The sequence below is a fragment of the Vigna umbellata genome, chromosome 8 (assembly GCF_029865625.1).
Source record: "Vigna umbellata cultivar VRB3 chromosome 8, Vumbellata_1.0, whole genome shotgun sequence".
Taxonomy (NCBI): domain Eukaryota; kingdom Viridiplantae; phylum Streptophyta; class Magnoliopsida; order Fabales; family Fabaceae; genus Vigna; species Vigna umbellata.
This window is the reverse complement of record NC_142172.1, coordinates 23,788,500-23,815,180: the sequence shown is the minus strand read 5'-3', so window position 1 is coordinate 23,815,180 and position 26,681 is coordinate 23,788,500. Positions and strand designations below refer to the sequence as shown.

At 33.1% G+C, this 26,681-nt stretch overlaps 1 protein-coding gene and 1 pseudogene across 2 annotated transcripts; both read left to right on the top strand.

The window, feature by feature from the left end:
• The first annotated feature begins 8,024 nt into the window (after positions 1 to 8,024).
• On the top strand, positions 8,025 to 17,105 carry LOC148194312 (uncharacterized; annotated as a pseudogene). Its single transcript, XR_015781502.1, has 3 exons — positions 8,025 to 8,321; positions 13,300 to 16,822; positions 16,904 to 17,105. The product of XR_015781502.1 is annotated as an uncharacterized LOC148194312 (transcript).
• A 758-nt stretch (positions 17,106 to 17,863) lies between these two features.
• LOC148194311 (uncharacterized) lies at positions 17,864 to 19,693 on the top strand. Its single transcript, XM_088096083.1, has 6 exons — positions 17,864 to 17,994; positions 18,084 to 18,277; positions 18,356 to 18,606; positions 18,685 to 18,852; positions 18,929 to 19,369; positions 19,444 to 19,693. Exons 2-5 carry the CDS (start codon positions 18,089 to 18,091, stop codon positions 18,936 to 18,938), a joined length of 618 nt encoding a protein of 205 aa, XP_087952209.1. The 5' UTR covers positions 17,864 to 17,994; positions 18,084 to 18,088; the 3' UTR covers positions 18,939 to 19,369; positions 19,444 to 19,693.
• The last annotated feature ends 6,988 nt before the right edge of the window (positions 19,694 to 26,681 follow it).

The following is a 26,681-nucleotide window of genomic DNA, read 5'->3' as shown; positions in this document are numbered from 1 at the left end:
TTTTTTTTTAAATATTCAAATAGACCAATAATACTCTAACAAGTGATGTTGTCAAAATTTTATTGTTAACCTATCATCATCCTTTCTCAATACAACTTATTTTGGGACATCCATGGAATTTTGCACAGTATATATGTAATACGGATTCGTAAAATCGTCCCACGCATACTGCTTGACATTTATATAAAAGAGACAAGATTAAAATATATATTACGGCCATGAAATTATGTGATAATAATACAAGAAGTTCGGAAATTAGGGTGTTCAAAAGTAATTTCTCTTTACTTTTCGCTGTTCATGTATATCTCTTTTGGCGCCTCTCTATATTCTTTCTGATATATAATAAAATAAAATAAACAGTAAACTTCTTAAAAGTGCAAAAATAAAATAAAATATGTGCATAAATAAGCATTTGTTTAATAAGACTCTCTGCATAACATGGTTCTAATTGATAAAAAAAAGTACAATATAGATGGTTGAATTTGTTTCATTTTCTATCTTTGTAAGGATAAAGAAGAGTCTATTCAACATAATTTATTTTAATGTGAAACTGCTTATTTGATATGGCTACAAAGCATTATTACATATATGTAGTGGTTGTCTAGGGATTATTATTAAACTTCTTATTATATATGTGGTGGTTGTCTAAGGATAATTAACTGCTTTCATTAATTAAGCGATTGTAAAGTTTAAGTGTTTACTTTTAGAAGATAAATTATTACACGGATAAATTTGGTTCTTTAGGATTAGAAAATAAAATTTATTATATATGATATTATTTTATTTAATTCTTATTTTTTTTATCATAAATATAAACTTTTTATGTTTAAATTTCTTTTGAAAGAAATTTTTTATGTAATTTTGGTGTAAGAATTTAGTTAGTTCCCATATTTTTTTTAAATAATATTTTTCATATAATAATAAATTATGGTGTGAAATATACGCCTAATTGAAATGCAATACTACATAAAACAAAGAAGAAAAAACATTTTTGCATTAATATTGTGTTTAATTCCAACAATTTAGTGTCTATTAAATAAAAAATCGGACACCAATTTTCGTTAATTGTCTGTATCAAGTGACATGATAAGAAGAGGTAGGGATTAAGATTATGACTGACGTCATAATTGATAATGAATTTAGACATATTCATAATATTCTACTTAAATATTTCTTCATCCACTATATTTTTCCGATCAATATCATTTTTAGCTCATGATTAGGCATTACCATAATTTATTAAAATGAAAAGATAAGACAAAGGCATGATCTTTGTTTATGCTATTGAAAACATAAATGGAAATTCATAAATATAATAAAATAATATAAAAATTAAATCTAATAAAAAATTCCTAGACAAATATATTTTGGTATAAATAATGGTAATGACATTTAAATGTATATCAAAGTATATTAATATTTTTATGGTTTAATACCTATTTTGGTCCCTCTTTTGGGAGGGTTTGTTCAAAGTGGTCCTTCCTTTTTTTCAAAAATTTACTTTAGTCCTACTTTTCGCAAAAACTGTTCAAGTTGGTCCTTTTTGGTAACGGCGTTAAGTTCACTAACGGTAGAATTGCCAGGTGTGCAATGTTTGATGACTTGGAACCTTTTATATGTGTTGGCAGTGTCACTTCATTATATGGGTTAAAAAAAAATTAATTTCTCAACCAGAAACCCTAGGGAGAGTTTGCTTCCCACTGCCTCTCACTGATTTGCCGCTGCAACAGGCCTCCACCCAACCAGCCACCGCGAGTTGGGGCACAAGGCGTCGCGTTGACGTTCGTTGCCGATCGAGGTGAGAGTTCCCCTCTTCCGCCGCTCGTCGCGCGATCGCTGCCACAATCTCTGCCGGCCACCGCACCAAGGTGCCTCTTCCTTCTCCTCTTCGCTGCCACAAATTATAATGCCACATGATCAAACATTGCACACCTGGCAGTTCTATCGTTAGTGAACTTAACGCCGTTACCAAAAAGGACCAACTTGAACAGTTTTTGCGAAAGGTAGGACTAAAGTGAATTTTTGAAAAAAGGAAGGACGACTTTGAACAAACCCTCCCAAAAGAGGGACCAAAATAGGTATTAAACCTATTTTTATTGTGCATTTAAACTGATTTTAGAATTTTTAATTATTAGTTTTTATTTTAAATGAATTAAAATTAAGTTTGATTGAATGTAATTTGATAGTAGTGAAATTGATTTTTATTTTGTAATATTAATAAAATAAAATGGTTAATATTATTTAAAAATATATTTGTTGATTCAATTATCCTATATTACTACATGATTCAATTTTGATAATTTGATTATATGACATATATTTCATGTTACTATTGAATTTAATTTATTTTACGTTAATATTTGTTAATATATTTATATTCTATTTTTATATTTATATTTCATTTTTATATTGTTTTAAACAGTTATATATATATATATATATATATATATATATATATATATATATATATATATATATATATATATATATATATATATATAAACTGTACTCTCTCCTTATCATTGAATAAGATATACAATTTTCATTCTTTCTTTTCTCATAACATGGTATAAGAAGAAAATTAATTCTTGATCACGTTCTTCCGCAACCAATTCTGTTACTGCCAAGATCTTCATCTTTTACCTTTCGTTCTTGACTTTCCTACAATTTATTCTTCTTATATGGCTCCTCCCTCTATTACTCTCGCATAGTTATGTTTCATGTTTTGACTTTTCTTTCTAGGGTTTTCAATGAGAAACAATTGGGTGATTTAATCACTCGTAGCCCTGGATTGATTTTTGAGGAATCTGGAGGAGTTTCCGGAGATTCGGGTTGTGAAATTTTGTCCAATTTGAGGTTGTGAAATTCAATGGCTTATGCGGTTGTTCCTTCTTCTAATAATTCACATGTACAGTCACATTCCTCAACTCTGGGACTTTCTCAAGAGCAAATTCATGGTCTATTGGCACTTCTTTCTCAATCTAATCCCACAGTCACACATTCTACCAGTATAGTGAGTTCTTATAATGTTTCCACTTCTTCTTAGGATCAAGGTAATATCTATTCCCAATGGATTCTAGACACAGGTGCTACTGATCATATATCCAGTTCTTTGTCTCATTTTATTTCTTATCATATAATCTCACCAATTAGAATACCACTACCCAACAAGAACTCTTCATTTGCTCATTTTTCTGGCACAGTTTTTCTTAGCCCACACCTTACTTTACATAATGTCTTCTTTGTTCCTAATTTTTCAGTTAATCTTTTTTCGGTCACAAAGTTAACTAAATCTCTATCTTGTAAAATTACCATTTCTGAATTTTCATGTGAAATACAAGACAAGTCAACCCTGCAGATGATTGGGAAAGCTGAAGAAAGAGATGGCTTGTATATCATGATAGTTCCTGCATCCACATCCCTTAGTTCACCAACTTGTATTACTCTTGAGAATTTTATTGCTTGTTCTACTATAAGACATAACTCTATAGATATTTGGCACTCTAGACTAGGGCATCATTCTTCTTCTTGTTATATCAAATTACGCAACATGTATGCCACTTTACCTGATACAAAATACACTCACTATGATACTTGTCACTATTCTAGGCAAAAAAAAAATTGCCTTTTCAATTAAGTACTATTGTTTCAAAAGCTCCTTTTGATTTAATTCATGTTGATATTTGGGGTCCCTATACTTCTTTTGTTGATGGTTTCAAATATTTCTTAACTATAGTGGATGATATGTCTAGATACACATGGATTAAATTGATGGCAAGTAAATCAGATACAAGATCACAACTTATTGGCTTTGTTTCTTATATAAAAACACAATTTGGCATTGATGTAAAAGCTGTTAGATCAGATAATGGTAATGAGTTTGCAATGATCAATTATCTTGTGTTGAAACACCTCAACAAAATGGAGTCGTTGAGAGAAAACATCAACACATTCTCAATGTTGCTAGATCTTTAATGTTTCAACCTCATTTGCCCATAATTTTCTGGTCTTTTGTTGTTCATTATGTTGTGCAACTCATTAATATTTTACCTTCCAAAGTTTTTGCATATTTTTCTCCATCTCAGTTGTTACACAATGTTAAACCTGACATTACTTACTTATGAGTTTTTGGCTCACTTTGCTATGCTTCAACTCTTGAAGCTCATAGAACAAAATTTCAACTGCATGCAAGAAAATGTGTTTTACTTGGTTTTAAAAAAGGAGTGAAAGGCTACCTTTTGTTAGATTTCAACTCTAGGGAAATTTTTCTATCAAGGAATGTAGTATTTTATGAAAACATATTTCCTTTTCTTACTAGTGACAAACACTCGCCTATTGATACACAAAATTCCTTGGATTTTGTCACCAACATTGTTTCACCCTCTTTACCACCTACATCTCCTCCTTCTATTGTTCCCAACCCTGTTATTTTTTCTTCTCAACCTGTTTTTGTTGAACCTGCCACTGCTATTCCACAAAGGAAATCAACCAGGCCAAAACATAAACCATCTTATCTGCAGGACTATCATTGCAACATGTTATCTACTTCTTCCGCCACTCATTCATCTACATATACCTTATATTCTATCTCTTCATATCTCTCATATGATGCATTATCATCTCTTCATAAATCATATGTCCTTAATCTTTCCCAAGTTAGTGAACCTAAAACCTATAACCAAGCCATCAAACATGATTGTTGGAAAAATACCATGGATCAAGAAATTGCAACTTTAGAAAATACCAAAACTTGGGTTTTGACTGATCTACCTCATGGAAAGCAACCTATCGGATGTAAATGGGTATACAAAATAAAGAGGCACACTGATGGGAGTATTGAACGATACAAGGCAAGGTTAGTAGCCAAAGGCTACACACAACAACAAGGCTTAGATTACTTTGAGACTTTTTCAACTGTTGTCAAACTCACAACAGTAAGATTGGTTATGGCTTTATCAGCTTCCAAAAATTGGTATTTACATCAACCAGATGTAAATAATGCCTTTTTACATGGGGATCTAGATGAAGAAGTATACATGTCTCTTCCTCTTAGCTACAAAACTGAAAAACCAAGGCAAGTTTGCAAGTTGTTGAAGTCTTTATACAGACTCAAACAGGCCTCTAGACAATGGAATTACAAGTTGACAACTACTTTACTCTCTTTGGGCTACATACAATCAAAATCAGATTATTCACTTTTTGTCAAAAGTGATTATACTCATATTACCATCTTTCTTGTTTATGTAGATGATATAGTCATGGCAGGTGATGGCATCCAGGAAATCCAAACTGTGAAAGCTCTATTGAATGCAAAGTTCAAGATTAAAGAACTAGGCCAACTCAAGTATTTTCTGTGCTTAGAAATTACAAGATCTCAATAGGGCATTAATTTTTCAGAAATGAAGTATGCTCTAGAGTTACTAAAAGATGAAGGATTGTTGGGATGTCAACCTGTTTCTACTCCCACACAGCCAGGCACAAAATTTTCCAAGACATAAGGGAAACCATATTCAGATGTGCATGCCTATAAAAGACTTCTTGGTAGGTTACTATATCTAACTAACACAAGACCAGATTTATGTTTTGCTGTTAGTACTCTCAGTCAATTTCTTTCCAATTCTTTGGAAGATCACTATGCAACAACAATAAGGATCCTGAGATATATCAAGAATAATCCAGGACAAGGATTATTCTTTCTCTCCAACACAGAACATGCTCTCAAGGATTTTAGTGAATATGATTGAGCTGCTTGCCTTGACACTAGAAGGTCTGTGTCTAGTTTTAATGTGTTCTATGGTGATTCATTAATCAGCTGGAAATCCAAGAAGCAAGGTACTATATCTAGATCATCAACCGAAGCAGAATATAGAGCCTTAACTTCCACAACATGTGAAAATCAATGGCTTTTGTATTTGCTCCATGATTTGAAACAACCTCTACCACAACCAGTTCCTCTATTTTGTGACAATCAATCTGCTATACCAATTGCATAGAATCCAACCATGCATGAGAGGACAAAGCATATTGAAATTGATTGTCATCTCATAAGGGATAAAGTTCAAGCTGGTGTAATTAAACTTCTGCCCATTTCTACTTCAACACAACTTGCAGACATTTACTAAAGCTTTGCATCCAGCACAATTTCAATCTTTGTTATCCAAGTTGAGCATTAAGGATATATATATATATATATATATATATATATATATATATATATATATATATATATATATATGCTGCAGCTTGAGGGGATATTGGATTTAATTTATTTTACGTTCATATTTGTTCATATATTTATATTCTGTTTTTATATTTATATTCCATTTTTATATTATTTTAAACAACTATATATATAAATTGTACTCTCTCCTTATCAATGAATAAGATATACAATTTTCATCCTTTCTTTTCTCATAATAGTTATTATATATGAATTGAATAAATGATTGATTTATATTTTTTATTTATTATATTAAATATGTAGAATATAAACGTTCTAAATCTGACAAAAAAATAAGTATAAAGTTAAATTTAAAGATTAATTAAGTTTTTATTTTTTTAACTTTATAGACTATTGCTAAGAGATTCACAATTATCAACTAATTCGTTTGTGTTATATAAGCTTTAGGGTTTAATTGGAATATACACCGATGATGCTAATGGATGTAACTATAGAAACAAAATATGTTCCTTAGCAAACTAATTTGTTTTTCCATAAAATAAACTTTAACAAAATAAGTTAAAGTTTTATACAACTATATTTTTAAATTTATATAATTTTGTAAAATATTAGTAAGGGTTAAATATATTTGTATGTTCTAAATTTTGATCTAAAATTGAAATTCACACTACAATTTTTTTTTTGAAAATTGTTGACTGAATATTATAGAAAAAAATATATTTGTTGATAAATTTGAATTATTGACAAATTTTTGAAATTTTAATTACTGGTGAATTTATTTGTAGATAAAATATGTCAACAAATCCATCGGTAATACATATTTCATTATCGATAGAGTTTTTAGTCGCTAAATAACATTTGTTTTATCGATGAATTTTTTTGTCAATAAAATTCGTCGAGAAAAGGAGTGACAAATTTCTCATCCATTATTTCTTTCTCTCTCCGCAAGCCACCCACTAGAAAATCGAAATCTCCCCTTTCCCATTCTCCCTCTTCATTGAGCCACCAACATAAATTACTATAGACTCAGTATGAATGAGACACAACATGTCTATTGCTTGAGCTGTCCATATAAAGGGAATCCAAGAAAGGTCTAGAGTGGAGTCTACACATCAGTGAGTGCATGATCACGACACCGGGTTGAAAGAATCAACCGAGCATGGTTCTAATGTATAATGCAATTCTAAGGCTAGTCCATATCCAAGGTTGTTGGGAAAAACCTGCAGAAAACTCGTTCATCTAGAGTGCAAAGATTAACCTAGATTTTGTAAGCCATTAGGTGTATTGTTGGATCAGTTGTCCTATCGTATTTCTCGATATTGATAATAGCTCCGTTGGTGATCTAGGCATAGGCCACTTCGGGCATGAAAGGGTGGAATCTAATGACGTGGTCGATCCCATGATGATGATTTGGTGTGCGTCCTTGGTCAGCTTAGCGGTTTGGCCGATCTATCCTTCTATCGGGGTATCTTGTGCAATGCACCGATTCTACTTCTCTAGTGTAATACCGGTTCATGTCGAGCTCCTATTTGGGTTCACTAGTGAAAAATATACTTTTTATAGCGTATTTTTATACCTGTTGAAATCTATCAGGCATAAAATATGATGCGATGGCAATTTCATAAATAAGTGGAGCTTTTCTATGCCGGTTATGCTGAAAATAGATATAGAAATTGGTGTGATGGAAAAATTGTAATAAAATAGAAATACTTCTATACCTATTAAACTTATAACCGGTCTAGATTATTTTTCTATAGGGGGTTAGCTAATATAACCGATTTAGATTACTCTACATTCTACTTCCTCTTTCCCATTTCCTAACTCACTTTTTCTATTCTACAAATGTTCTCCTTCTCCTACTCCTTCACATTTTTCTTCACTGTTGTTCAGTCGTGCACTGTTGTCGTTCACTCGTTCGATGGTTGACGTTCTTCTCGTGCACTCATTATCCCATTGCCATTGTTGAAGCTTTCGCCAAGGTGGTTGGGTGAAGCTATTGTTCGTCGTTGGGTGAAGCCCTCACTATGGTTGGTTCTATAGTGCTTCGCTTTCGTGGTGGTGCGTTTGGCCTGTACGTTTGACCTTCATTGCGTGGTCTGCCGGGTTTCCAAGAACAACAAGGTATTCCAAGAACAATAAGGTAAGCCATTATGCTTGTTATTTTTTGAAAAGAACTGCTCAGTTTTGCTCATTGCCATTGCTGTTTCGGTGAAGTTTAATATGAATATTATGTTTGTTGTTTTGTGAAAAGAATTACTCAATTTGGGGGCTAGGGCAAACTTGGCAGTTTTGGTATAGAAAAAGAAATTGTTGCAATGTTTGGTATAACTTTTGAGTTTAACGTATATTTGATTAGGGAGATACTAGAAAATTCGGCATGGACGTTAGTAATAGGGGAATGTACAGATCATAAATACATCTGACATGGTTATCTCTCAAATTAACCAAAAGTCTAACAAACAATTTATCAGATGAAGCATGATTACTACTTGTATTTAAACTCTCCTCTGTTATCACAATGGAAAACCTGAACTGGTAATATATTATTAAAAGGTTAAAAAAAAGTATTCAGTACATAACATGATTAGAAGAAAAAGAAACATAACTTAGATTCGTTTCAACTGTATAAAAAATGCATTACAATTAAATCCAGTTACCTGATGTTCATGAAGAGTGGACTAGGAAAGTTTTAAACCACCAAAGAGTGGTTTTGTAGAAATATCAATTATGCAGAACATAATAATTTAGGGGCTTATGATAACCTTTAAAAGTTTGAAAGATTCAGTAAGTAATATCAAGTTCATTTCTTCAGCCTGAATTTAGACGACTTGAACATTAATATCTTTTGTCTAGCAGTTAAAAACCACTTTGTAAAAATAAAGTGTTCAATTCTTGAATAGAGACCCTAAAATTACAGCAACTTTGTAATTTTTTGGCACGGACAAGAATTTCTGCAATTGGTTAACCAGAAAAGATATTTGACTGGTAATTGGTGTTAGATTGGTGATGCAAGTATAGGTAGGAATGATGATTGTCTAGGGTGAATCCTTATCAAGGTAGGAGATAGGAGATAGTAACGAGAGAAAGGAAAAAATAAGCCACAATCTGCCAAACTTGAACATGACTAAGAAACCAGATTATGATCCCTTTCCTTCCACTACTCACTCAAAACATTAAGCTTTTTAACTCTTAACAAAGAAACAAATGTTACCACTCATAAATGGAGGAGAAACAACAAATAATTAATATGCTATTGGATAAAAGGAGAAGCAAGAAGGGGAAGAAGGGCAAGAAGGAGAAAATTGTCTATACTTGCAAACTGGACAAAAGGTTCTCCATGAAGTAAGCCAAGAATCCACACATACATCCTGAAACTCTACCAATAAATAATCAGGAGAAAAAATTAATATAAAATGTGTAACAATCAAAACTTATCATGCACATTATGCAAATATGTAAGTAATAGCTTTAGTAAGCTCATACTAATAGGAGTCAAGAACATGGTCTAAAAACCAAAATACAAAGAACAGAAGTAGGTGATGTAATTAACTTCTTTTCTTTAAAGGTGTGCTTTAGGATGACAACCAGTTTTAATTTTCTGCACATATACAGATTTAGAATTCATAGAGACACACATAAGGTCTAAATAATTGGAGTTGAAAATAGTGTGGTGTTTAAAAGTTCAGGACGAAGAAACAAAGACTGCAAAATGAATTGGATATAAAATGAATTGGATATATATTCCCATTGAAATCCTTCTTATACTGTTCTTAAAATATGCCTTTTCACTCATGGTTATCCTTCTTATATTATTTCCTTTAATTTAATCCCTTGTGATGGATCTGATGTATGGTAGTCAAATGATGTGGATTGCGGGAAATGTTTGTCTGATTTAATTATGGTTCACTAGCTAGTTTTCACTTTAGAGAAATATTAAACTGAAAAAGTTAGATTTCATTGTGTTCCGCAATGTGCAAGAGTGGAAGATTGGTGAAAAGAGTTAACCGATGGAGAGGCAATAAACTAATTGGTGAAAAGTAGCTCACCAAGACAAAGAGGAACATAAATTAGAGATGTTATGATAAGGAATCCCCCAAACAGTAAACAAGTTAGTAAAAAAGACAAAAATCTGTTGTGTAAGTTACAAAGAATTAAAATCCAAAATCTGTCGACTCACAACAAAGCCTTCTTAAATTCAAAAGTAATATCACCAAACAATTCAATCAGACTGAAGGAGAGTATATGATTCTGTTATGAATCTGATGATTTCATAACAAAGCCTGCAATCACTAACTCTTAGCAGATCTATCTATCTATATATCATACAAAACCTTTACAATGTTACTTTAAATATGACATAAAAATGGTCTTAAAATAGTTTACTATACTCTCAATCAAAACTCTATTACTAAACTCAATCAAGTACAGTAGAATTACTAAACTCTATTATTCTTTTATAATATTTGTTTTCCAAAGGCAGGAGTGGGTTTAAACTTCAATCTTTTACTTGCAGCAAATCAGTAAACAGAAGACTAGCAATGCAAATACCACTTCAAATCGCTAGATTCATTAAGAAATGTATAAACAATAGAGATATATTTAATCACCTCAAAATGGAAATATTTTTAAGATAGTTACATGTTTATTTTTAAGGTAGTTACATGTTTTCTAACTATATCACCTTCAAATCGCTATATATATCATGTTCAAAGTATTTATTAAGTATATACATATACATATACAATTTTCTATGCTTTTAATTTGTGTGTGCATTGAGTGTTAATTATTAATTTCCATTATGTCTCCGAAAAGTAATAGGAAGAAAGAATGTAAGAAATTAATTGGCATGACAGAGGGTGAAGCATAATAGCCAAGTTGAAACTTATATATAGTTGATGATGATTGTGGTGGCTATGTTTTATTAGTTGTTAGAGATGTTATTTTTTTGACATAATCATCTAATTTAAATTGATATATTAATAAAGTAAAATTAAGGTTTAAACCCTCGGTTGGTCCTCGTATATATATGGAAATCTCAAATGGGTCATCGTTTTTTTTTCGGTCTCAATTGGGTCATACTTTTTGTAAAAATGAGCAAATTTTACCCTAACCGTTAAATTGTTCCAAATGGCGTTAAATTAGGTTGAGCTGTATTTTTTGCATTGATGGCGTGACATTATGCATTTAATTGAATTTAATTGAATGGGTGATGTGTTTTAAAATCATCAAATCTCCGTGGCTACAGTGCTTCTTCTTCCTCCAACCACTGATCACCTTTCACCTCTTCCGCTCCTCTGCCCAAGCTGCTTCGTTCCCACTCCTACCTTCAAACCCTCACTGAGGTGCTTGGACTAAACTTGAGGTGACATCCAGCTATCTTCACGCACCCAGCAGCAGCGTCAACCCACGCGGACAGCAAGTGTCACGGTCTTGGTCCAAGGCAGTAGTAACGGAGGGTAGCGTCAAAAAAAAAAAGGGGGCTTTTGGCTGGAAAAAAACGAGCACGTAGTAGACGCCATGAAAAAAAAACAATTCATTTCTCCATTTATGAAGAGCCCACGGACGAGGTGATGAGTGAGTAGTCCAGTAAGGATTGGGGAAAGAAAGGGGTAATTGAAATAGAAGGGTCCAGCCGCCACTAGGGGGCTTCATGGGTGTTTTCATTTTTTTTTTTGGAGAAAAGCATGGATTGAGTAGAAGAGTGCACGGCGCCTGGGAGGCATCTTCTTCATTTTAAGGGTTGCTCCAGCTGCCACGGATAAGAGGATTACATTCGGAAGAAAGACAAATACATCATAGAAACTGCATCAGTTGACAGCCTAGAGCATCCCCGACCAACATCGAAGGCGGAAGTAGAAGGCCAGACATCGGCGATGGTGGCGGAATCCTTGTGCGTCCATGGGAGGAGTCTCTTGGAGGAATCCTTGTCCGAACAACGGCGTTTCTGTTCCAGATTGGGGTTTATGTTCTCACATGACGGTAGCGTTTTTGAGAGGGAGAAAGGGTGTGTCTGGGGAGTGAGGGTTTGAGGGTGGGAGTGGGAAGAAAACAACTTGGGCGGAGGAGCGAAAAAGATGAAAGGTGATCAGTGGTTGGAGGAAGAAGAAGCACTGTAGCCACGGAGATTTGATGATTTTAAAACACATCACCCATTCAATTAAGTTCAATTAAATGCATAATGCCACGCCATCAATGCAAAAAATACAACTCAACCTAATTTAACGCCGTTTGGAACAATTTAACAGTTAGGATAAAATTTGCTCATTTTTACAAAAAAATATGACCCAATTGAGACCGAAAAAAAAACGATGACCCATTTGAGATTTCCATATAAATACAAAGACCAACCGAGGGTTTAAACCTAAAATTAAATAACAAATATACCTTGATAATAAAAGAATAGTCATAAACATTCCCATCAATTAAAAGAAGATTAAAATTAAACAAAACTGATATAAAATTAAAATTAAATAAAACTGATATAAAATTAAAATTAAAATCTTGATATAAAATTAAAATTAAAATTAAAATTAAAATTAAAATATCTTGATATAAAATTAAAATTAAATATCAAATATAAAATTAAAACTGATATAAAAAAATAGTCATACGTCAGAAGATTAAAAATATCTTGATAATAAATTAAAATCTCAATTTGTCAATTGCAAAGAAAGACCTAATTCAATAGTTAAACATTCCCATCAATTGATTATCTTAATTTTATCAACATATTCTTACACTATGTACTTTGTTTACAAAGGATTAAGACAGTAGCTGACAATCTAGTTGTAACAAATGTGACTCTCCTTTTAGATGTAGTTGATTTTTTTTTAATAAATTTCTAATGAAATTTTACTATTTTATTAGATTACATGTTCATTATTATATTGTGGTGATAAAGGAAATTGGTAAAAGTTAATTAGTTTGAACTCTTCTGTGATGGGAAGAGAAAATAACACAAGAATAGTAATACCACCAGCCACCATACCACCTGGAAAGTTTCAAAGAAAAAATCATTTAGGATAACTCATCCCAATAAAAAAATCTCATTTCTCTTGCTCTTGTTGTAAAAGTCATATTTATACTTTTGACTATTATAAAGGTAATTGCTTTCACAGATAACAATGGATCGGAGTTGGATAAATTTGATACGTACAACAAATGAATATGAGAGTGGAGTAGAACAATTTCTTGAATTTGCAAAGATGAATGTTCCAGACAATAACGGAAGATTCTATTGTCCGTGTGTTAATTGTTTGAATGAGCGAAAACTACCAACTGAAGTTATTCGAGAGCATGTTCTATGTGATGGATTCCTAAAGAGCTACACAAAGTGGACATGGCATGGTGAATTAATAGACATGCCAAGTGTAAGTGACTCTCAAGTAGAAGTAGAAGAAGTTGATTTAGAGAGGGTGATCGGTTAGAGGACATGATATGTGATGTCGGACATGATTCCTTTCAACGTGCTCATATGTATGACAGCTTGTGCAGTGACGCAGAAAAACCTTTATATCCAAAATGCACTAAGTATACTCGATTGTCAGTTGTGTTAAAATTGTTCAATGTGAAGGCAATAAATGGGTGGACTGATAAAAGCTTCACAAAGTTGCTTGAGTTGTTGAATGACTCTTGAAGGTAACACATTGCCAACACGCAATTATGATGCGAAGAAGATATTGTGTCCCATGGGTATGGAGTATAAAAAAATTCATGCATGCCCAAATGATTGTATTTTGTACAAGAGCGAGTTTGCCAAGTTACATCAATGTCCACAATGTGGGGTATCACGATACAAACAAAAAGAGGGTGAGTTTGAATGTGATAGTAAGGGTCCTCCTGCAAAAGTCTTATGGTATCTTCCTCTTGTTCCACGATTGAAACGCTTGTTCAGTAACTTAAATTATGCAAAACTCATGAGATGGCATGCAGATGGACGTATAAAAGATGGGAATTTGAGGCATCCAACAGATGCAATGCAGTGGAAGAATTTTGATTCCATGTTCCCTAATTTCTGTAAAGATTCAAGAAACATTAGGTTTGGACTTGCTACAGAGGGAATGAATCCATATGGAAACTTGAGCAGTAAACATAGCTCGTGGCCTGTGATGTTAGTGATTTACAATTTACCTCCATGATTGTGTATGAAACGCAAATATGTGATGTTATCCTTGATGATCTCGGGTCCAAGACAACCAGGAAACGACATTGATGTTTATTTAGCCCCATTAGTTGAAGATTTAAAGATGTTATGGGAGGAAGGTGTTGATATGTTTGATGGGTACACTGGTGATTCATTCAAGTTGCATGCCATGGTATTTTGTACTATCAACGACTTTCCAGCTTATGGTAATTTAAGTGGCTATAGCACTAAGGGTCATAAAGCATGCCCTATATGTGAAGAAGGCACATGTCATCGTCAATTACAGCATGGAAGGAAAATAGTATACCTTGGACATCGAAGGTTTCGTAGTACAAACCATCCATATCGTAAATTAAAGAAAGCATTTGATGGATGTCAAGAAAATGAATTAGCTCCAATGGCTTTAAGTGGATCACAAGTATATGAGCGTGTGAAGGACATTGGTGATAGTATTATCGGAACGCTTTAAATGGAGGGTGCTTGATGTCAGACATTATTTAGATGTTATGCATGTAGAGAAAAATGTTTGTGATAGTATTATCGGAACGCTCCTCAATATTCAAGGGAAAACGAAAGATGGACTCAATGCTCGCTTGGACCTGGTTGAAATAGGTATAAGAGAACAATTAGCTCCAATATCACATGGTAAGCGGACATACTTGCCTCCTGCATGTCACACATTGTGTAAACAAGAAAAAAGAAGTTTTTGTGAATTTTTACAAGGTGTGAAAGTTCCACTGGGTTACTCTTCTAATTTTGAACGAGTTGTATCCATGAAAGATCATAAATTACTTGGGTTAAAATCTCATGATTGTCATGTATTGATGCAACAACTACTACGAGTGGCTATTCGGGGCATATTGCCTAAGAATGTTAGATACACATTAACAAGATTGTGCTTCTTTTTCAATGCAATATGTAGTAAAGTTATTGACATTGAGAAGTTGGATCAACTAGAAAATGAGGTTGTGGTCATATTGTGTCAGTTGGAGATGTACTTTCCTTCATCGTTCTTTGATATTATGGTGCACTTAATTTTTCATCTAGTAAGAGAAGTTATAATTTGTGGTCCAGTATTCTTACATGGATGTACCCTATTGAGTGATACATGAAGATATTAAAAGGTTATGTAAAGAACCAATATCGTCCTGAAGCATCAATCGTTGAAAGATATATTGCTGAGGAAGCTATCGAGTTCTGTACAGACTACTTATCAGATGTTGAAGCTATAGGGGTACCTAGGTCTCGTTACCATGGAAGAGGTGTCGGTAAGGGTACTAGAAGTGCAAAAGTTGTCATCCTGAATAGAGCTGAAATTCTATGAGCACATATGTATATATTGAATGACACTGAAGAAGTCATCCCCTACTTAAGTGCTCATAAAGATATAGTTAAGAGAAATAATCCACGAATGCCTCAAAAGTGGGTCATTAATGAACACAACAGAACCTTTTTAAAGTGGTTCAAACAACAAGTTCAAGCTGACCGTACAACTTTTGATACATTAAATTGGCTATCAAGTGAGCCAAACTTTGATGTCATATGTTGGTGTGGGTATGATATAAATAACTACACATTTCATACACAAAAAGAAGATGAAAAAAGCACCACTCAAAATAGTGGAGTAATGGTTGTGGCCGAGTCAATGCATTTCTCGAGTTCAAAGGACAAAAATCCTGTGATGGCATTCATGTGCTACTTTGGTGTAATTAAAGATATTTGGGTGATAGATTACACAAGTTTCAGAATACCTGTTTTTAAATGTAAGTGGGTTGATGGTAATACTGGCGTGAGGACCGATGATCTAGGTTTTACATTGGTTGACCTAGAAAAGGAAGGTTATACTGAAGAGCCATTTATCATGGCATCTTAGGCAAAACAAGTGTTTTATGTCACTGATCCCGAAGACAATAGATGGTCAGTGGTGCTCCAAGGTAGACCAACGCATTATACTGATGACAATAATGAAGTCGTTCTTGATATTAGTGAAACTCCATCTTTCTCATCAAATATGCCAACCTTGAATGTCGATAATGAAGTAGACGACGTTCATGCCATACGTGATGATCATCACGAAGGGTTGTGGGAGAACATTGCAACTTGACAATGTATAAACTGAAATTTTAGATGTATTATATATTTTGCTTTGTTATTGTATCTATTAATTGTTATTAACACTTAATGATTTATGTAGGGAAATGTCTAGTGACGTACCATCTGGTGACCTCCCACCTTCACAAGGTGCGGATGACATTCATACATCTACCCGAAAAAAAGGTAGGTCTGGGACAAGGTTGGGAGAGTTGGTAGCCACCCGCAACGCTGATCATAGGCTTCCCATTCGTTTTGATATGTAGACATGTAAACCCTTGAGAGAAAATAGCACGAAATTCATTAGTTATGTGGCCTTGCTCGGTAGAAGCAAGGCATCAATTCTTTGTGATGATTGGGATCATGTTCCAGAGAATGTGAAGAACCAGATATGGCAGAGCATCCTGGTATGAAATCTTAACTTTGATATAATGTGTCATTAACATATATAAATCATATTTAACATGTCATTCATTCTTATTGCACAGGTCACATATGACGTCCCAAACACTAATCTATTGAGGACGAAATGGATTTCATATGTCGGGGAAAGATGGAATAATTTCAAGACTATGCTTACAAGTCATTATATTTATGGTTCCAAAATTGATAAAAGCCCTTGTGAAAAGTATCAATTTCTTGATGAGGAAACATGGCAAGCCTTTAAGTTGAAGCGATTAGATACTGTCTTTCAGGTAAATTCATTTTATATCATAGTTTAACTATTTATGTTAACATATTGCTAACATAATTAATTATCTATACACTAGGCTAAGAGGAGAGTTGCACAAGAGATTGCAAAGAAAAATGTCCACCCTCATATATTGTCTCGTGGGGGTTATGAGAAATTGGAGTAGAAGATGATGAAAGAGGCATCTGCCTCTAATCCTATTGGGGCCTCCGATACGAGTACCATAACTCGTCTTCCACGCCATGTTACATGGAAGAGAGCTCGTCAAAGACCATCTGGGGAGTACACATCTGAGGAAACCGCGAGCATAGCTAGGCGCATTGTAAGTTCATATAATAACAACATATGATCTCCCATATGTGATTAACTTAACTTTAAATATTTGGTTGTAGGATGAGTTGGTCGAGCAGAGCACACAAGGTACATTCACTCCCGAGGGCCGTGAGGACATATTGGCAGTTGCCATTGGTCGTCCAGAGCATTCTGGACGTGTTCGAGGTGTTGGTAAATTTATTGGCATCCGTCAATTCTTCGGTCCTCCAACAAGTCATCATAGTAAAGCCCATGTCAGTGAGGAGGTCCTCAAGGGTATAAGAGAAGAAATTAGACAGGACATGAGGGAGGAGATCAGCGAGATGAAGAAAGAGTACGGTGATATGAGAGCACAATTGAAGAAGGAGTACTCTGATATGCGAGCACAATTGTTAGCAGATGTGCGAGTAGAATTAGCCTCCTCCTCAAGCCAACCTAGGAATCTTCCTCAACCTTCTCATCTTTGTATAAGCACAAAGGAGAGTTGTGATGTTTCTCCTCAAAACGCTTCTCCCACTATTGATGCAGACTACGAGTTGTTTAGTGATGATGCCCTATAGTGCTTGGTGGCCTTAGGTAACTTATCTTATTATATTGTCTAGATGTACTTGTTTGTTGAATCATATTCTTTGATATATTTTACAAATATTATTTGGATAACTTAGGTAAAATGTATACATTGGGGTCAACCATACACCATGAAACCATTACAGCTGATATGATGAGAGTGGTGGTTGTAGATGTACGAAATGCTACAGCTCGAGTCCCTGTGCCCACTGAGGATGTTCAGACAGTGGGACAGGCCCTTGGAAATTTTATCCTTTGGCCCCTTAGATTATCAAGAGCAATTGTAAAGAAGGTAATTGTTTTAACTATGCACTTTGTTGTTTTTATTAGTAATATTAATATTTTGTAAGTTTTTAAATATGTATATCAGGTTGAAGCACAAGGGCAAGAAGATATGAATGAATCACTGCAACAACAGTTGCAGCCGCCACAACACATAATTCTAGAACAACTTGGTGTGTTGGCAGTGAAGATTTCCCCTTCTCCTATAGAGTTACAAATGCCTCCTGAAGTCATAAACAGGACATCTTCACTCTCTTTCTTCATATGTAAAAGGGATATTTTTGAAATTCTCTCTGGCACTGATATGTTATGTATATCAGTACTACAACTTTGGTTGTTGTAAGTAAATTTCTACATTTATGAAGTTTAAATATATTCAATATTTTATTCTAACATTATTCATTTTCAATGTTTAAGGTATTTACATCGGTTGACCATTGAAAAGAAGAATGATCACATTTATGGTTTTATTGACACTGTTGCCATTCAAGGAGTTGGGAATAAAGGTGAAGAGGTCCAAAACTACCTCTTAGAGGCTTTTGTAAACGGAAAAAAACAAGTGTACTTAGCACCTTATTTGCAACAGTAAGTATATAATTTTTATTAATAAAATTTTATTTATGTAAATGTTATTTAACACTATTATTGTTTGAATCTACAGGGCTCACTAGCAATTGTTACTAATTCTTCCTCAACAGTTTCTTGTAGTTCTCTTATGTTCATTGCACAAAAAACCTCACACTTTGGCAATTAAAAATACACTAATATTGTAAGTTTTTAATAATTTATTTGTAGTGTAGACATATCTGATTTTACTAAGTTCCTTAGGACTCATTTCAATGTACATTTAACTTTATAGAGTGGTTGAGGCATATTCAAGGTTACAGGAAACACATATCGTCTCTAGAAAGAAGTTGCAGTTCATTGCACCAATTGTAAGTAGTTAATCTTTCAAACTATAAATACAATTATAAATTTTATGATACTTTATAAATTTAACTTGTGGTGCTCACGTCAACCGGGAAGCTTTGAGTGCGGATATTATGTCATGAGGCACATGCAGAAAATTATATCTGCAAATGTCGTTGACTCATGGAAATTGGTAACGTGAACATTTTATAACTAAGATCTTAAGCCATTAATATTATAACTTTACTTAATCTATTCATTGTGTAGATATTTGATGACACGTCTCCAATGGAACAACATGTCATAAAGGATGTTCGGGAGCAATGGGCTGCATTTCTTTTAACCATTTGTAAATGATTGGATGTTTCAATATTACATTTTGAGTTTAGGAACTATTTTATGTGTAATATGTTAAGTAACTATGTTAGGTAAATATAGTTAGGAACTTTGTTAGGTAGATATTACATTTTGATGTGTTGATGAAAACAATATTGATTATTTTACTTGTTATTGATTATTTAAACTGTATTTTGGGATTGAATCTTATGCAGGTCTGAATATGGATAGTAGTACATACAAATAAAATACTTAAAAAAAACGCAATTTTTTACACCTATTATAGCATCAGTAGGTATAAAAAGAAAATTTTCTCCCTAGCAACGAGGAGGACTTTTTATACCTGCTCCCAAAGTATTAGGTGTAAATATAAGACTTTTATATCTATTATGAATAACACAAGTATAAAAAGTAAAACTTTCTACACCAATTCAAAAATAGGTATAAAAGATCGTAAACTTTCTATACCCCTTGTTTCTATACCTACTAAAAAATAGGTATAAAAAGCCTTTTTTAAGAGGTATAAAAAACCATTTTTGTACTAGTGGTTGCAGCGAGCATTCAAAGCCTTCCCTTGTTCTATGTGGGTTTGATATACTCTGGTGAGCTTGGTGTTTATCATAGATGGAGTGGCAAGTTCGTTCTCGCTTTCCTTCGGCTCTAGGGTCGGGTAACCTGCTTCGTTCTCCCTGAGCTAGCAAGCTGTCTCTCTTATGGGAGTTCCAAATATCCTTTTCTTGAAGGTCATGACGAGGTTAAATGGATACTCACATATTCTCGAGGCCATTCATTCTTTATTAGAGCTCTTGTAGGTTGGCTTCCTATTAGGTGCGTAAGGCCTTAAGCTTAGTGTTATGTTGTTTATGTTGTTCATCCTGTTGTTGTATGAGCATTTGTACTTCTTGCTGAAGGGTGGCCACCTGTTTGACCTCCATCTTGTGGGATAGCTGTGTAGATCTTTGGGTGGTGACCATAAAGAGGTGAGGCTAGGGAAGCATTTTATTAGAGGAACATGGTTGGAACCAATGTTCTTACCCGGATCTTGAGTGTGAACTTGTGGGCAAGTTGTGAGGTCTTAATGGTGGTTTGATTGTTCCTTTTGTTTGGAAATGGCCTCCTTGCTCTTGAAAGAGATAGAGATTCACCTGCAAAAGACTCTTTGACTTAATAATAGAGTTAGGATATTATAGTAAGAGTAATTGTTTATGAAGTGAGTATTCCTTTAAAAATATTAGTTATATTTATAGGATCAACATGGACCGTGAACCTATGTTTCTATTAGAATATTACTTATCTACGAAGTATGATGAAAATATAATAAATAGTAACATAATGGTAAATAATAACCAACATATCAAACTATCGATATTTAGCTATAATATGTATAGATGATCCAAATAGGCGTAGGTTTGGACTACTCTAGAATTAAAGGGCTTAAAGGGCATTATTGAGTTGCACTATTTGATATGCTTATTGTGTCGGATATGAACAATTTCTTTTACTTTCTCATTTTTAAGTTTCATTCTTTTTCTTTCTTTAATTTTTCTATTTTCATTCTAATAATTAATTATACAATATAATTAATTCAATTGTATCACTACAAAAACATGAAATTTTACTAGGGGGTTATTTTTAACATTATCGATAGCTCTTGAAAAATACATTTCCCGCGAATATAAAAATTGTTGGGAAAAACAATGTCGATAAATATTACCGACGATTTTTTCCCTAACCACTATGATTTATGGGGATTTTAGGAAATCGTCGCTATTTGCAGAAGATTTTATTAATAATGGCTATTTGTAGAGGTTTCAAAAAATCGTCGAAACTAACTGAGATTTTGCAACCGCTGCTATCTACTGGGGTTTAGAAAACCACCGCTACTTGAAGGGGTTACAAAACCGTCATTACATACAAGGGTTTGGAAAACCATTGATACTAATGCGGTTCCAAAACCGCTGGGAATGCAAATGAGATTATTAATTTTTTGGGTATTATTTAATTTATTTGATTATGATAAAAATGTTTTAATAAACTAAACACACAATCAAATAAATTGAAACCGAAAATGAATATTATATAAAATAAACAATGAACATGTTTTGATACAACAAAGTATTCAACATAAAATAATAACATTATTCAATGGTAAACATGAAAGAGAAACATGTTCAATAATAATGATTAATTTTGCTCTTCTTCATTACATTTATCGTTTGGTACAATTCCTTGATCAGATACCTATAATATAAAATAATAGTTAGTCAGTAATACATTTTTAAAAAAATATTTCGCAAATTTATCAATTATTACTCGTGATGGTTGAAATATGAAAAACTGTGAAGAAAATTGACTCTGATAATTTTGCAACATAAATGTCATCATTGCCTTCATTTCATTGACTTGTGATATTAATGAAGATACCTGTAATTGAAAAAACTAATTTAAAGGTAAGAAAAATGGTAGCTAACAAGTTAATCATAAAAGGAACTAAACAAGTAAATATTGATAAACATATTCATTAATTTGAGTGTGTAATCCAACATAAAGAAGGAAAAGCTTAAAATGATCCACTATGACAATGAACATTGACTCCAAAGACTTTAGATGAGCAAAGACTCAAACCTAGACTGTGAACGCGTCCACAATACTCTTTGCTTCCTAAAGCATGAGCCAATAACAATCTGAACTGAATATTTCTTTTGATTGAGATGATGATGTTGTGGACTCATATGCTTTAGTTGTTTTCTCCATACAATGTTTAATAAATGGCTAGTGAAATTGTGTACCATATTTACTAGCTATAATAAAATAGAATAAGGGTAAAACTCAGAGAAAACAAGTGCATAATTTCAAAACAGATTTATAAAGAACCAATAATAGTTTACAATTTCAAAATAGATTTAACCAAAACAATTGCATATATACTAAATTTGTCATACATGACTTCTTTTCTTTTTGCAACAATATTTTCTTAGCATCTAAAACTTGTAACAGATATCAACCTCTCATCTTAGATCACTTGTCCCATTGTATTTCTTAGTCTTCAAATGGTGTTAAAAAATGCTACCAGTTTAAGAAGGATAAAATGTTTTTTGACAATATTTTTATGTTATATAATATATATATATATATATATATATATATATATATATATATACATCTACACAATAAACTTGAATTAGGAAAGTCCATGATACAAGACATGTTAGTTAAACAAAAGGAAAAGGCAGAGAGAGTGAAGAATTCAGAGTCTTCAAAAGAGATAGAAAAAAAAGAATGAAAACATCATTTTACATTGGTTTTCATGCTTCAACTATTCTCACTTACCATTATTTTCATCTATCACTTTATCATCCTTGAAAACACTGAAATTATTTTAAAATAAGTTTTGTGAACTAAACACATATACAATTGATGTAAAGAGATTGTATTAACATCTCCACTCGACTTTCGTGCTCTCCTTACCACTTTCGGCCCTCAATCATCAAGGAGAACACAACTTTTATGCGAATGACACCCTTCTATGAGATTATTCAGAGGTAGTGAGAAGAGGATAGGAAGATGGGAAAGGAAATTGAGGTTCATGCCACGATGGAATTACGAATTGCGGGAGAAGACAACTTAACGGTGAATTAAAACAATGAATCCGGTTTAGGGATTGCGACAATGCCCAACAACATGAAGAGAATAAACAAAAAACATAAGATATGTTCATCAACGATGACACAATGACAAAGAAAACCTGAACTTAGGGATTACGGTTTGACGAACTACGACGAACAAAATGAACGAAGAATAGAAGACACGTGCAAGCGACAACGGCGATACGATGACGAGACCAAAGACAAAGAAAAAGTGAACTTTAGGAAGAAGACGTGTAAAAGCACAAACCAACGACAAAGAGAAACATCTAAAGAAGAAGAAGTCACAAGTGTTGGTTAACAAATATAGGATAATTTCGTATAAGTTTGTAACCCTTGTCGATGATTTACTACATAAACTGTTAAAATTTTCTTTTTGGAAAGAAAAACATAACTATAACATTGAATATAATCACTAGAAATTTATAGAGATTTTTCAAACCATCAAAAATTAATCTCTTATAAAATTAGATATTTTTGTAGTGTATCAACGTGTTTCATTCTGTACGTGCTGGAGTTGCTCCAAGGTGTTAAAAATTGGAGTCTCTGGATTTCAATTTGGTCAGTTTTTTATTTTTAAAAATAGCCTAAAACAAATATAAAAATTAAAATTAGATAGGTTGAATATAGTTTCATTTATTTAATTATTGTTCCTTAATAAAACATTATTTAACATTTTATAATAAAAATTAGGCTTAATACTAATGTTGGTCCTTATTTTCGTCAACTTTGTTCAATGTGAGACTCATTTTTTCGAATGTTCAATGTAGTCCCTAAGTTCATAATTTATATTCAATTTGGTTTTTTTTGCTGACGACGTTTAAATCGTTAAAGGCGTAGAGTCCACGTAAGAAAAATAGAATAAGCTGTCACACAGTAATGCTCACAATGGCTGACTCATATCATCATCTCGCCACGTCATCACCATCTTCACCAAATCAACAACCCTAATTTCTGTAGGTTGTGGTTGATTTTGATTTCTGTAGATTTTTGTGATTTAATGGAAAGTGATTTGGGGGTTTCGCTTCTTGCAGATGGTTTTGCATCATCAATGGAGGTTGAACGAGTTCAATGGTGGTGCAATTTGGGATTTTGCAGGTTTTCACAAAAGAGGCGTGATTTGTGAGTTAGGGTTGATGTTCAATTTGAGAATTATGGGTTTTTTGCAGGTTTAATAGTTATGTGAATTTTGGGGTTTTACTTTGAAGGTTCTCGCGAAATTGAAGTTCTCTAGTTTGCGATGGAGAAGATCAAGATGGTGGATGGTGGTTGTCATGGTGCATAACAATTTGGGCTCACAAATATTGTGTTGATTCGTTGTAGTGTGTTGATAGGGGGAGTACTGTGATAGTTGAACCCAATCCCTGTCATATTGGTTTTTGATGATGACAACACATTGTTAATAAAAACACATGTGTATGTATTGTGTTATATGTGTTTATACTTATTGAGAAATATGCACATATTGTGATTGTCACATTTGACATATTGCATTGACTGATGCATACTATTGTGTTTGTAAAGTGATCATATCTGTGTATGCGCAATATATGTTTGGAATAGAAAAAACACATACTCAAAAGCATATATGCATGACTTAATCGATTATAGTGTTGTGATAATCAATTAAGGTCATCAGACAACTTGAGTTTTAAACTGTGGCAAAACAACAAGTTTTGAATCGATTACGTTAGTTGGTAAATCGATTAAAACTCGTGTGTTTGCACATATAATTTTCAAATGTGTTGTGATGAGTTTTGGGAAGAAAAGTTTTCAAAAACCTTCTAAGTGTTAAAGCTTAATCAATTACATGGATTGTGTATTCAATTAAGTTTGTTAAGATTTGAAAATTGACTTATGCTTGTCTAACTGTTATAACGGTCATAGTTTTAAATGTGTTTGACTAAGCATTTAATGAAAATCGATTGTATTAATTGTGTATTCAATTAAGAAGCCAAGTTGGTTGTAATTCTGTTACACATATTTAATTTAATCGATTACATAAGTTGGCTAATCGATTAAATTGCATCAGGATTGACTTAAACTATATATTGACGCATTGACTGTTTCCTGTAAGAATAATTGATTCTAAGATTTTCATATTTGATTGTTATTGGGTTTAGAAAGCTTACAGATTACTCAGAAGCTCCAAGAATCAAGAACGTGAAAGATTAGAGGATCTTGAAGAATTCTTGTGAAGCAAAACTTGACTGGATTGAAGAGACTGATCGTTCTGCACAACTAAGGTGCTTGCTATTTGATCAGGAGAAGAAGATTCACAATCTTTGATTTGTGGTTCCCTGTGCGTGCAGCCAAGAAGAAGAACATGGTGTTCTTTGTACTTTGAGAGGGTTCTCAAAGGGGTGACAGCAAGAGAGGATTGTTCTTGCTGTAGGTTTTTGTATTGACTATATTAGATTAGTGAGTTAGAGAGGTTGTTTACATTTTGACAGGTTGGTCGCTATAAAAGTCTTGTTGTAAAAACTCAGATCTCTATAGTGCAAATGGCTTTTAATCTTAGGTTGATTGGAAGGACACTAGATGTAGGCATTGAGGCCCAACCAGTATAAAAATCAGAGTTTGATTTTTCTTCTCCCTATCTCTCTGCATTAATCTATTACATATTGTCATTAATTGATTAAGCATAATGTTACATTGCACGCATATTGCTTATTGTCCAAGAAAGTTTTAAAGAAGCATATCATTTGCGATAAAGATTTGAAAAGCGTTTATTTTGATAAAACACCAATTCAGCCACTTCTTATTGTTAAGAAAAAAAGCTCATTAATTCTAACATAGTGGAAGGTTTCTTTTGTAGATTGGGTTTCTTGTTTGATTTATGGTGGTTTGTGTGGTTGCTAACGGTGAAGCTCATGATGGTCTGGTGTCGTGAAGAAGATTATGGCATGAGTGTGGTGCACGGTGACGCGCTGATGGAAAGAAAATTAGGGTTCTGTCTTAGGGAAGATGGTGATGACGTGGGGACATTCGTGACAACTCATTTCCTTTTATTGTTACGTGGACATTTAACCGTTAACGATTTAAACGTCGCTAGTCGAAAGATCAAATTGAACATAAATTACAATATATGAGACTATATTGAATATTCGAAAAAAAATAAGTCCCACGTTGACGAAAATAGTGACCAACAATTATATTAAGCCTAAAAAATATACGCTATTATGATTTTGTTTATAATGAAAATCTTCTCCCATATTTATTAAGAAATTATATAATCTTATAATTAAAAAGAGTGTAGAGTAATTTTCCAGAAATATACATTAGTAAAAAAAAGGATTTTAACTCGCTCATTTGACATCGGTTTAGTTGTAACCAAAGCAAAAAATGGCATGGTGGCATTTTTGTAATTATCGCAAACGTATATGCCTCGGTCCAAAAAGAACCGATGCTTAAAACTGGCGCGATGACATTTTTGTAATTATCGCAAAGGTCTATTACCTGAGTTGTTTAAAGAATCGAGGCATAAAAGAGCTGGAATTTTTATTTTTTATTTTTTTAAGAGGG

Bases quoted from the DNA above. Each gene is read 5' to 3' on its own strand.
- LOC148194311 (XM_088096083.1), top strand. From the start codon at position 18,089: ATGTATACATTGGGGTCAACCATACACCATGAAACCATTACAGCTGAT. The intron at 18,278-18,355 runs GTAATTGTTTTA...TATGTATATCAG, and splicing joins CAAGAGCAATTGTAAAGAAG to GTTGAAGCACAAGGGCAAGA. The intron at 18,607-18,684 runs GTAAGTAAATTT...TCAATGTTTAAG, and splicing joins GTACTACAACTTTGGTTGTT to GTATTTACATCGGTTGACCA.